This window comes from Siniperca chuatsi, linkage group LG1, assembly GCF_020085105.1.
Source record: "Siniperca chuatsi isolate FFG_IHB_CAS linkage group LG1, ASM2008510v1, whole genome shotgun sequence".
Lineage (NCBI taxonomy): Eukaryota > Metazoa > Chordata > Actinopteri > Centrarchiformes > Sinipercidae > Siniperca > Siniperca chuatsi.
The window spans coordinates 6,990,356-7,003,175 of NC_058042.1; the positions used below are offsets into that span (position 1 = coordinate 6,990,356).

At 37.6% G+C, this 12,820-nt stretch overlaps 1 protein-coding gene across 1 annotated transcript in view; it reads left to right on the plus strand.

Moving 5' to 3' along the window:
- luzp2 (leucine zipper protein 2) overlaps window positions 1-12,820 on the plus strand; it is a 139,485-nt gene that overhangs the window by 102,999 nt on the left and 23,666 nt on the right. Inside the window, exon 6 of the mRNA XM_044195776.1 lies at window positions 4,754-4,816. Within this exon, the coding sequence (XP_044051711.1) occupies window positions 4,754-4,816 (63 nt within the window). The remainder of the gene's footprint in view (window positions 1-4,753; window positions 4,817-12,820) is intronic.

Genomic DNA, 12,820 nt, shown 5'->3' on the forward strand with positions numbered 1-12,820 from the left:
CAAGGCCCTGTGACAGACTGAGAGATGGATTTTATACAACTTATGTGTGCGCTGTTACAATTTCATAAATAGAAAATATAAGCAACATGTAAAAATGTTCCTTTATTTTCAGGTCCGCAGAATAACGCTGCAGGAATAACACGTTACGACATATGTGGCTCAGTGTCTCACATTTTGCATAATGCACTGTGACATTTAAGCTTCAGGGGATCTCATTTTGTAGTATGTCCTGGGGCTAAACTACGTCACATTTTTTTGACAGCTGCCAGTTCTACATGTCCTCCAATAGTGGTCCTTCTGTAGGGGCGAGAGGAGGTGCAACTGTGAGGAATTGATACTAGGCCGGCTTTGCCTCACTGAATCACAAAACAACTGCCATTCCAGCCCATTACCTCTGTTCATGTACTGTATGTGTTGGAGTACACATTTAGATCACCATATGTGAGAAACTGACACTTTTTGTACTGAATGTAGCTTTTTTCTGCCTGCCAAATTATAGTACTGTAAACGTGAACCTTCAGTTCAGGTTCCTGTTTTTCAACTAATAATTATGTAATGCAGAAGCAAATGTACTTTCCTAATAAAGTACACCATGGCCTCGAGTTTGACTGTGGAAGATCGGCCCAATCAACTAATAGGCCCTGGTGCTTTTTATTTTTTTTAGTAATAATTAAGTGACACGTTGCAGTTTTGACCAGCCAGCCCAGACCAGCATGTCAAAACACCCAGATGCCAGTCATAAATAATTCCAAAGTTCAAACTCTGCTTGGTGATGATATTTGCCCGATTTGACTTTATGAATATCCAGTAAATGGAAAAGAAGACTAAAGGCCCTTTCAGACAACACCGACACCAACACACTCTGAAACCCATTATTTCAAATTGATTGCACTGTGCCACATCGGCTATTCGTTGCATCAAGCAAAGCGTGTAGTGCCGCACAGTGTGTGGCTCGTAGAGTGCGCTGAATCCAATGGCAAGCGCAGCGCAAATCGTGTTGTGTCCGAAAATGCCTTAAGAGTCTACAGCCATGCTGGAAGCTCTGTGAGGCTGTACTTAGGCACAGCGGTGTCTTGAGCTAAATGCTAAAGTCAGCACGCTAACATGCGGATGTTTAACAGTTATAATGTTTACCACGTTCACTGTCTTAGTTTAGCGTGTTAGCTTGCTTGTCAAGACGTTTGCACAATTAAAGGCTGCAACTCATCAGTGTGCTCCAGTCTCTGTTTTTCATTGTTGAGATATTTCAGTCTGTACTGAACGGCCAACAGACCAACATTGCCATCCCAACTATATACAGATGCAGCTGTGTGGTGATTGATTGTCATCAAGCATTAAATTATCAATGCAGTGTGCCATGACACAGAGTGAGAATTGTGGAGGTGGCCATGTCATTTGTAAGTAGATGTCAGGGGCCAGCTGGTGGATGCATATTCTCCCTTCTCCTTCTGCATCTAAACTGTCCATGTGGTTCACAGCCAACTTGTCTCCTAATAACACTGAGCTGTCTCCAACATCAAGCAGCAAATCTATCATCAGAGCACAGCAACGCAATAGCCAAATGTGTTATCTCCACCTAAATTAATTTAATGTGAAAGTGCCATCTATTATCCATAATTACTTATGGCAATATTGTATTTTCAAAAATACCTGCTACTAGGGGTGCTACATGGGGATGAAAACACACTTGCCTCACTTGCACTGGAGCCAAAAAGCACTGACTGGGAGTGATTCTGACAGACAGACAGACTTCCCAATGGTGGAATAAATTATAATCTGTTAAACAAAATACAAAAAGGAGGTAGCTGTCGGCCCTTGTGAGTGTTGTTAGATCTGCTATTCTTTAAAATTTCACTAATGAAAACAGTGAAACAGCTTAATGCAGATTTACTTTTAAATAATAAATAAATAAATCATACTGTTCATCCTCGATTGTGGTCATTAATTCTACAAGTTTTAGCTTTCTAAAGTTTTAGTTGACAGTTCAAAATCAATGTTTCCTAATTTTGAGTATGATTAAAACATCTCTCTAAAACAAAGTTTACATAATAGATCATATTTGATTTCACCTGGTTTATTTGAGATTTTAAATTTTAATAAAGTGCATTATTTGTTCCAAAACAGGCGGCTATACCCCACAATTGTTTCGTGATATTGACTGTCATACCGTGGAGTAGCAATGAACTGTTCCCAAGCCACCCGTCATCCCCCATGTGGATCTTCCCAGGGCTGCCTCCCACATAGCAAACATTGTGTTGAGGTTTTCTGGTCCATTCATTGTACAGTTGAGAGATTACTGCCTTTGTAAAGCCCAGCAACACTACAGTCTTGGCAATGCTCGGGACCACCCTCCTGGCATCCACCACCATGCTGTTTCAAAGTCTGTTAGATGACTCTAAACCCATACAATGTAATCCGTTCACATGCAAGTGTGGAAAAGGAGTTGCTGTTGCATGCGCTTGTCTATGTAGTATAACATACTGTATGTACTGTATAAGAAGAATGAGGGCCAACTTCTACTGCAGGGTGGCGGTTTTCTGTTTTTTTGTCATTGGGTTTAGTTTTCTTGAATTAAAGCTGGTGAATGAATATTCATTACTCCCACTTGAGTTCTGTTGGATGGGTTTGAAGAATAGACCCTCGGCTAGAGGTAATTAGCTCATTGATAAACTCATTAAGAATTTTAAATGTGTCGAGTCCGCTGAAAAGGGTTAATGAATCCCCACTGGTTGCTATGATGAAGTTGCATCTAATTACATTTGTTTCTTTAGATAAAACAGAAGTGGTACAAGCTCAGTTACGATACAGTGGCGGTAATATCCAATTTTATGGGATCACATTTAGGTTTCTTCAGCCATCAGGATCATTTTAGGCCCCATATTACCTCAACACATTTAAAGGCTCTGTGATCCCTTTACTTAATATGTCCTGTCCTTCAGTAAACACCCAGATTTTGAAAGAATGGTGAGCAATCCATTCTGTTTGTGCATCTTATTATCAAAACACATGTGATAGCAAAGATGTAAGCCTGAGAAGTGTTAACATGTAGCTTCTCCTTTATTTTGCAGATGCAAATCTCTTCTTAAGACTCACTTTTATCATATGGATTTTTCTTAATCTGATGGTATTTGTTGCAATTATTTAAATTATTTTATCATGTTTACATCTTAAGTTCTGGATCAAATTTGCTTTTATCATATGTTTTTATTGTAAAGCACTTTGTAACTTTGTTTTGAAAGGTGCTGTATAAATAAAGTTGTTTATTATTATTAATTATTATTATTACTACAACTTCACTTTGATATGACCTATTCTAAGTAGCAGTTTAAACATACTGCAAGCTTGAGACTTGCTGCAGTACAAACTGAAAAGGCACATATAGACGTGTAAGCGTGATGTGAATTTCACAGATGTATGTTTTCTGTTTCTTTTTTTTTCCTGTTGTCTTCCAAGATGTCCTAAAGAAACACCACTGCACACCTTCAAAAACTCTCATATATCAAATGGATCATTGTTGTTACATACATTATGTTGTATGGTGCAGTATGTTCTGTTCAATACATAAAACTGCTTTTACCAAGTAGATTTCTTTTTTGCGCTGTAATAACATTTCTGAGACAGTCAAACTAGTTTTAAATCACAGTAGAGACTATCTGCTTCAAATGACCTCTTAACTGCAGACGCTGGAGACTGCACAATTTCAGTTCTTTTAGACCATAGTGAAGTTTTCGTCATGGTTGATTGTGCTGTTTTATTGGGTCATCTTGAGATCTGGATGGGTACTTTGGGTTAAGCATTAAGTTGGTTTAGGACCAATCTTACTAACAGATCATTGTCAATTAAAAAGGGAAAGTCCTTCCCTTCAAATGTTATTACCTTCAGGTCCCATTCTCTTGTGTCTTTAAATGCTCCCTCTTGACTGTGTCATTTGCTGACTTCCTTTTAAATATATAGTATTTTACTCCGACTCAGTTTAGAGAGAAAGATCTTGGTATCGTGGCCTCTTACACCGAGCATGTGGCCAGAAACCTTGTGTTATCTTTGACTGTGAGCTTATGTTTAGAAACAGGGGATGTACTATACTTGTTTCACCATGGGTTAATGAGTTCAGGCATGATTCTCAAATTAAGACAATTTGATATTTACAAAAGAAGAGATTTTACTTCAGAAATTGGGGTTTTGTTACATATGGCACAGGGTAATGACAGTAATGCAATTCTGCTTTCAACAGCTGAATATTTTACATTCTCATGTAACCTGGAGATGATCATTAATGCTTTTAACACATCTCATGTAAATTAATGTAACACACTATTGCTTTCTAAGTCAAAAATCACCGTCAGGCCTCCAGAATGTTTATAAAACTGCGGCAAGGATCTTAACTGGCACCAAACAACGAGACCCTATGATCCCTACATTGGCTGCCAGTCAAATGATTTCAAGGCTTTACTGATCACGTTTAAAGTTCAGTTGGGGGTCTGGCCCTGAGCTACATTTCTGACCTTTTTAGATGCCTATGAGCCTGAGTGCACTTTCAGATCCTCAGACAGGGCACTCCTGACTGCTCCTCAGTCTAGTCTGAAATTGAGAGGCAACGAAGCACTTGCTGTCAGAGCTCAACAGCCAAATGCCCTGCTAGAGAAACTGAGGCCCACTGAGTCAATAGTACTTTTTATAAAGCAGCAAAAAATGTAAGGGAATGCATGGCATGACACCAATAGCATCACTTCTTTCTTTCTATTCTCTTTTTCAGAACAAGAGCTTGAAAAATAAGCTACTCTCGGGACACAAACTTTGTGATGCCTATGCTGAAGAGGTAAGGATTTTCAATTAGTACATTCTGTTTCATCGCATACATAATTAATTCTCAGCTCCAGCTACTTCATTGTTCATGGAATAGGTGCAATTCATGATAAGATATTGCAGACAAATGGTGTTCTCTTGTGAGCAAGTAATGTTAACAAACATCTAACTGACAAGTGCAAAGTGATTATCATTAATTGACTGTGAAGTATTACTGTAGTAATAATAATCTGAGGATTGAAGTTTTGTCTTATTCCTTAAAATTAAAGGAAGTTATTCACTATTATTTGTATCTGCAATTAGAAAACTCTTGGTGGTACTTATACATGGTGAAAGATTACAAAAAAAGATCCACTAAAGGTTAGAAATAGTCCACTCCTGTCTCTCTCACACAAACAAACGCACAACCTTGCTTGGTTTTGGCTGTCCAGTGAATCTCAGAACAACTTGTCTCTAACAGCCAGCTCTTTGATGGCTGTACAGTGCAATCTGAGGAACTCTCATTGTAGTGAGAGCAGTTTGAGTATATTTCATCTGTGTCATTTTTCCTGTCACCTACTTTTCCTCTTTGAATGAAGCTTGAAAACTGTATGAGAAAGAGAGACAAAGGGACAAGGACAAATGGAAAGAAAAGGATAACCTTAAGTGAATTAGTTTAATAATTAGCTGGCACCTAAGCACTGAGCTGCTAACTCAACTGCCACAACCTGTGACTTCAGTTTGATTAATTTATTGATTCCATTGTTACAATAACTGAACATTATTCAGGATGTCAAAATAATAAAGTAATCTGAGGACATAAATTATTAATTTGAGGTTATGCATCATTCTCATTAATATGAGAATAATGAGACTCAGCACAGTACTGTAGATGAAGATTTTGTGGGCAAATCACTTATGTCTTGAGCCCATAATGCTATTGGTCTAACAGCATCAGAAATGATGGACTAAAGCTTTCAATTGACCAGTTACATGTACACCACAGCTCAGAGGTTGACAAAGAGAATTTAGTGTTTGGAAGCTCTTGATGCTAAAGAGCTTTTCAGCCTGAAGTATGTTCCAACACTAAGGTTATTCTTGAGTTCCTATTGAGACACAGGAAATTGGTGTTGAAAATTACAGGCCTCTTTCATTCTATAAATCCTCCAGCTTAACATGCCTGACATTTCACCAGCTAAGCTTATCCAAGCTATCATCACATATTCAAACTCTGAGATGATGATGGCACATTTGACTATGCAGCCAAGTCTGATTATAACACTTCACGAGTTGGAGGGAGTACAAAGGTTGTGAAGAGGTCCTGATTGAAGTTGTCGGTCAGTCTACACTGAGCCAGAATTTTCCTAGCAACAACAAAGAAAATGATCTAAATGGTGATAAAATAGGACTGGTTGGCTTTGTGCTTGTAGATGATAATATCTTACACTCAGTACTCGTAATACTGAGATGTGTTCTTGTCCAGTGATTCTTTGTCTGCCTGATTACTTCTGCAGGACTGTTATCAAGGAAAGTAGACTTCGAGGTCTTTAGGGAGCAAATAGCTACTAGAATTTTCTTGAACACAGGTAGATTACTGAAGGTCATCATCTTCAATTCCCTTGGGAGGCTATAAAGGATGAAGTAAATCAGTGAGAGAAACATTCTTCCATGCCCCTACTTTCATCCTGAAAAGTTATTTATGTTAGTTATATTAAAGGGGAAGAGTTACAGACTGAACCTGTAATCACACTGTAATTACTGCAGAGTGACAGAAAGAGATGGATAGTAAAGCTGCAAAACAATTGCCACCAGAGCAGGAAATTGCAAACAACATTATTCTATAAGTTTGTCTATTGGTAAGGAAGTATATTATGCTTACTCCAACATAACTTCTGTTTATGGGGTCTTCATTCTGATACTATCTGTATAAAAATGTTATGTGTGGGTGGTTTTTATTGACCTATTGACTTTTGACTGTTTTACACAGGTCATGACAGTAGACACCGAACCAAAACATCAAAGTTGAACCTAGATTAACATGTTTACGCTGGAACCTTTACTTAATTGTTGTCTAGAAAACATCTCTTCATGCTTCAGAGATTTCAAGAGTTTTCAATTAAGATTTCCTCAGAGCATTGAGTGAGTCAAGAGTTATGTGATAAAATCTTTAAATCTTAAATCAGGGCTTTGAAGTGATGTCCAAGAACTGAGATTAGGGTAGATCTTTTTTAGCTGGCCTTGGATAAACTTTCTAAACACAATATCCTTTTGTTGCACATGATATATTTTCAGATTTTGTATGAGTAAACAGCAGCTTTCCTTTATGTGTGATTTGCATTCTCATCTTGTGAAAATTGGCTTTGGGAATTCCTGCATTGTATATTGGAATACATTTTATTTGGTGTGGTAATCGTTTTTTAGAAAGCTGCTTTAACTTGTGCTTTGCTTTTGCTTGCTATGTGAGGTGGAGGATCAAGCTTTGTGCTCTTAATCCGTGTTGTGTGGTGAAAACTACTCCACTAAAAAGACATGAAATTACATTTTAACAACACTGTAAAGAAGGTTGTATGGTTGCTGTTACAGTAATATGCATGAACTGATCCTATATCTTCACTGACTATAAAATTGATAACTTTGTAAGGTTGAGCCCAGAATAAACTAGCTATTATTTGGAGAAAATAATACTAATTACGTTAAAATAAATATCCACAGATATATGCCCACTCTGCACAATATTGGTGCAGAGTGGGTCGCGCTGGGGCCGGACTTTGGTGATACTCCCAATGTGAATACAGAACAGTATTGGGTGATGGCAGGCGTTTGCTGGTGGCTTTTTACTGCATCTCTTTGTTTTTCTGACTTCCCATGCGACTCTAATGCCTTTATACCCAAAGTTCCTCATTTGAGCGGCATTTAAATTTATTATTTTCAACAGGCTCCAACCAAGCACTAAATGCGCTGTTCTCGAGCCAGATCTCGCTGAACTTGCATGTACCCATATTAAATGAAAGTAACATTAACGGAAACAATTTTACTTCTAGAATTAGTTATTAGACACCACGTTAGCCCACACACCACATTGCGGCACACTCTGAATCGCGTACTAACGTACTATTCTACTAAGTATGACGTCAAATAGAGTATATAGTGCGTTCCAACTGCATAGTGTGGATATTGTATATTCGAAAAATGCCTTGATCTCTACTAGATTAGCAAGAATTTCTGAGTATGCGCTGTGAGCTTACTGGACATACTCAACCGCCCCAAAATACATTGTGTCTCTCGCATGAACTGATCCTGTATCTTCACTGACTATAAAATTGATAACTTAGTAAGGTTGAGTCCAGAACAAACTAGCTATTATTTGGAGAAAACAATACTAATTACATTAAAATAACCACCAAAAATGCATTTTATGCTCTTAAGACTACACAATACAAAAAGAGTGGAGCTTGATTAAGAACAACATATCTGTTGTCAATCATTTGCGGCACAACAAGGCTGTCCCATTTCATAGACTCCTTTTAAATGCGGCCTTCTTTTCCTGAATTTGGAGGATCCAACAGCTGGATCCTTCGTGGCCAAACCTATTCCAAAATTCTTTGCGTGCCGGTGATGATTGGATTTTTTCCAAAAAGAGAATATGGCATCCTCAAACCTAACAGCAGCCAAAGATTACGACTCCATTTCCTCTAATAAATGGTAAAACAAACAAAATGAAAAAAAAACCTTTCTGGCTCCATTTCTGTTAGCTATGTGCCAATTGTCAACTGCAGCTGTCAAGGTTGCTAGTCGACAGGAGTGGTGCTTCGTGACGCAAGGGTAAGGGTGGGAACAGCTACAGACAAATAGGAAATCCTTCGTAGACCCAACCATCTCATTTAACAACACTCGGTTTGGCCTTCGTGGTCTTGGTAAGATCTTAAACCCTGACAAGTTGCTTGTTTTGTCTGATCAACAGTCCAAAACCCAAAGTTATTCAGTTTACAAGCACAAAAAGCAGCAAATCCTCACAACTGAAAATCTAGAACCAAGGGATATTTGGCATGGCAGAACCATATTATTTATACATTGAGGTAAAAACATGAATTGCAGATATAAGGTTTCCCACACAAAAGCTAAATGCTTACACTGCTTTCAAGGAGATAATGACCATGTAACTTCAAATCAATATTATGTTATCTTTAATTATATTAAATAACAATGGCATTATATCCATGTCTAAAATATTTAAGGTGCACTGTGCCTCATGTTTTAATATCGTGCTGCTTTATAATACAAATTATGGTAATCATTTCTCATTTTTAGCCTTTTTAGTGAGAGTGTAGGGCTTTTAAGAATGGTCGAAGCAGTTGTGCAGGTGCTAAGTCACTTAGTCAGTTGCTTCAAACTCATTTCGTCCATGTGGGCATTAGCTGCTATGAGGGTTAACAGGGGTAATAACACTCTTGGCCTTGTTATCCCATTTGCCACGGCCTCTGTGAAAACAATTCAAGGATGTGTCATTGTTTGCACTAAAATGATTTCAAATGATTAAGAATGGTTGAATTTTGTTAAACCAGAGATATTTCATTGTAGGATTGAAGGAAGCACTTTTCCAAGCCAATTTCTTTTCTGAATCTCAAAAACAGTTTGGAAAGAGAATAGTGGAATTGTCAATGTTCAAACATGACCGTATGAATGGGGATAGGTCACTAAGAAAAATGTATCACAAGCTTTAGCAAGTTCAGTCAGGAAACTCACTGGCAGGCAGCCACTGGCCTGACTCAGCTGTGTTTGTTCACTTCACCAATCACAAACACTTCACAAATTCAGCAGTCCATTTAAATTGGAAAGGAAACTTACCAGGTCTCTGCTGCTATTCAGTTTGCTACTGCTCTTAGTGAAGCTGCTGCTGCTTGCTATACATACCTGGCTATTTTTGCTCTTTATTCGATTCATTGGAAAAATGCCATGCAACCTTTCTGAACCAGACAGTAATGCCCTCAGGGGAAACATCTGATCACCCAGAAAACCTGAGTCAAAGTCAAGGTTAACACCGTTCAGTGTGGCATTAGAGATGCCATTTAATCTGTTGCTCATCTTTTCCTCAATAGTATGAATTTATCACCTATTTTCTATTCTGTCAAATTTATGGTGTTGCTGCACAGTCATCATTTGGATGAAGGATGTTGTTACACTTCAGTATTTCAGCTCTGTTTTGACTAAAATTAGATTTCATTCTTGCATCAGGATTTAATGTAAACATCTAGTAACCTGAACCTTATGCAGATAAAATATAATAATATGCTGGATTTGGGAGGAGTTCCTGTAATGACTGATTTCAAGGTGAATGGACCCAAACAGGGCCTTTTTATGGCGCAGAATGCCATCATCATCTTGTGTATTTTGAGGCAGTTAATGATCTAGGAAACAGATCACAGCAGTCTTTAATGACATCAATTGCTTTAATAAATGTTCTTCGCGTCCACTTTATTAATAGTGTGTGTGTGTGTGTGAGAGTGAGAGAGAGGTTGTACAGTATGTTTTGTGCTCAAACACCATGTCTACTTCTCTGAACTGGCTAAAACAAAACTGTTTTGTTATTGTACTAATAAATGTGTCTAAAGTGAGTCTAACATGTCATGCAGGGGTTTTCTACATACTGATTTAGTTAAACTATCCGATTTTGAAGTAGATGTCATTGTGTTTCTGTGATTTCTTTATTTTGACATTTTATAGATACATTTTATAATCTGCAGATAAATCAACAATGAAATGTGTTAGTTGTAGCACTAGTTATATTTACAGTATGGTGAGTGTGGGTTTGATATGAGAACCAGGGAAGATGTATAACCACTGTAACCACTGACATTTTAGAGTAGCTGTGTCAGTCACATGACCCTTGTCGTATATAGTTCTAGTCTTCTTTCTGTGTGCATCTCCAAGCCTTAAGACATGTATTAGTTTTTTCTGTTCTATCAGGAAGCAGCAAAAAGATGACATATATATGCCATGTAATATTAGAATGGCTCAAGCCTCATCCTATAATCAGAAATAAGAAATCAAAGCAGAGTTTCTACACGTATGAATGTTTGATGTTTGCCTGATTTGATAATGCATTTTTTTGGGAGCTCTGTGTGCTCTCAGCTTCAGTGATATACCCTACAATACAATTAGTTATGTGCACAGGGAGCATACAAGAGCAGATCCTTTAAATAAAACAAATGTATTACCATGCTAGTTCATTCACTATCCGTATTGAACAAATTAGATTACCCTGAGTGAAGCGATTGAAATAAAATATATACTTCAGTCAGTAAGTTTTGGCTGCCAGCCAGTTACTGGTCTGCCTCAGCTCGCATGCTTCAGCCAATCAGACACACTTAACAAATAGGGCGATCTGTTTAAACGGGGAAAGAGACGTAGCAGGTCCGTGATGCTGACGTGATCTTGCTGGGAGTGCACATACAGATGTATGCCGAAGATGTCTGAACACTTTTGCACACCTATCATCACCCAGTGGTGTATGTCACCTGTTTGTATCTGCTTTTATGTAATGTGGAGCAGTTGTGCTGTTCTCTCACAGGGGGGATTTATGGTACACTGAGTTATGGGCACAGACTGTACATACAAAACAGATCTATTCTTTGCCAAAAGTAAGCCATTGTTTTGTCTTCTATATTTTTCAGTAACAATGCATGCCAATTATTAGTTGTCCTTCCTCATCAGACATCAGTATACTGACAACTTAAAAATACAAACTCATATTAAAGTTTTGAGAGTTTCTCATCTACCTGACAAATTTGCTTCATAACTAAACCGAACTCTGCCTATATTGGCTTGACTATTCTTCTGTTTTTTTTTTCTTACAGATTTGTTTTAATGATCTCTGTTTCCAATTCAATATACACTCACACGATGTGTCATACATACTGTAGGCTATTTGAACTTGGATAATGAGAAACCCTTAAAGACTGTTATGCCATACTTTTGGAATTATGTATTTAGATGCAGAACTGAATGGTGCGGCTTCAGCTTTAAATCGAAAGTTGACACTGTTGACACTTTTGACAGCAAAAAATACATTTTTGAAAAACTAATCTGCACAGATAGTAGATACAAACATGACTGCAAATGAGTGCTAATGTTGCTTTGTGTCGACTGTCAGCTTTATAAAAAGGTAATAATAGTCTATTTTGTATTTACAGATTGTTGCGCTGTCCCCAAGTGGACAAAAGACAAGTTAAAGATAGGTTTTTCCATAAACTTAAAATACTACATAGCTACATAATACTGTCACTTGTAGTAAATTAGGTTAGCAGTTAGTTCAACTGACACTAAACAAGAGTGAATGAATCACAAAAACAGCACCCCAAATATATTATCTCAAAAGACCAAATCCCTCCAGAATATGGCAGACTTCAGCATCCTCTATTTGTCTGATCTTGTCATTAACAACAAATAACTAAAAAACCTAGCAGAACATAAGTGTCAAAGACATACTAGAACACATTAATGTGTCCGGCCTCGGAAGAGACTGCTGAAATTTAACAGTTTTGTCATCATTCTCACAAGGACGATGACTCTGTGATGCATTACTTCAATATTTTGGAAAAAGTTAGGAGAGCTGTTAAACTGCAACAAGCTTAAAAAATACTATGTCATCGTATTTTGTTTAGTTTGTAACTATTTTAAATGCAGGTCCCACCCTTGTAGGATTTGAACCATCAGGAACAACAAGGCACAGATGCTGCTGTGATTCTCCTGGGCCGAGGAGACAGCTCACATGATTTATTCTGAGTAAATAATAGACCAATGCTTTGGCAATTCTGAGAGCTCAGCACATTTAGAGATTCAGATATTTGCATTTATAAATTAACAATCCACAGCGTGTGACTCTGTAGCCTCTTCATATGATTCATTCTATTACCAGCAACTATCTAAAAAGCTCCACTTTACTGATACAAATAAAATTAATTTGTCAACATTTAATTTTATGGCCTGGGCCATACAAAAACAGATTTAACAATCTCAAATCAAATATATGACTCGCCCT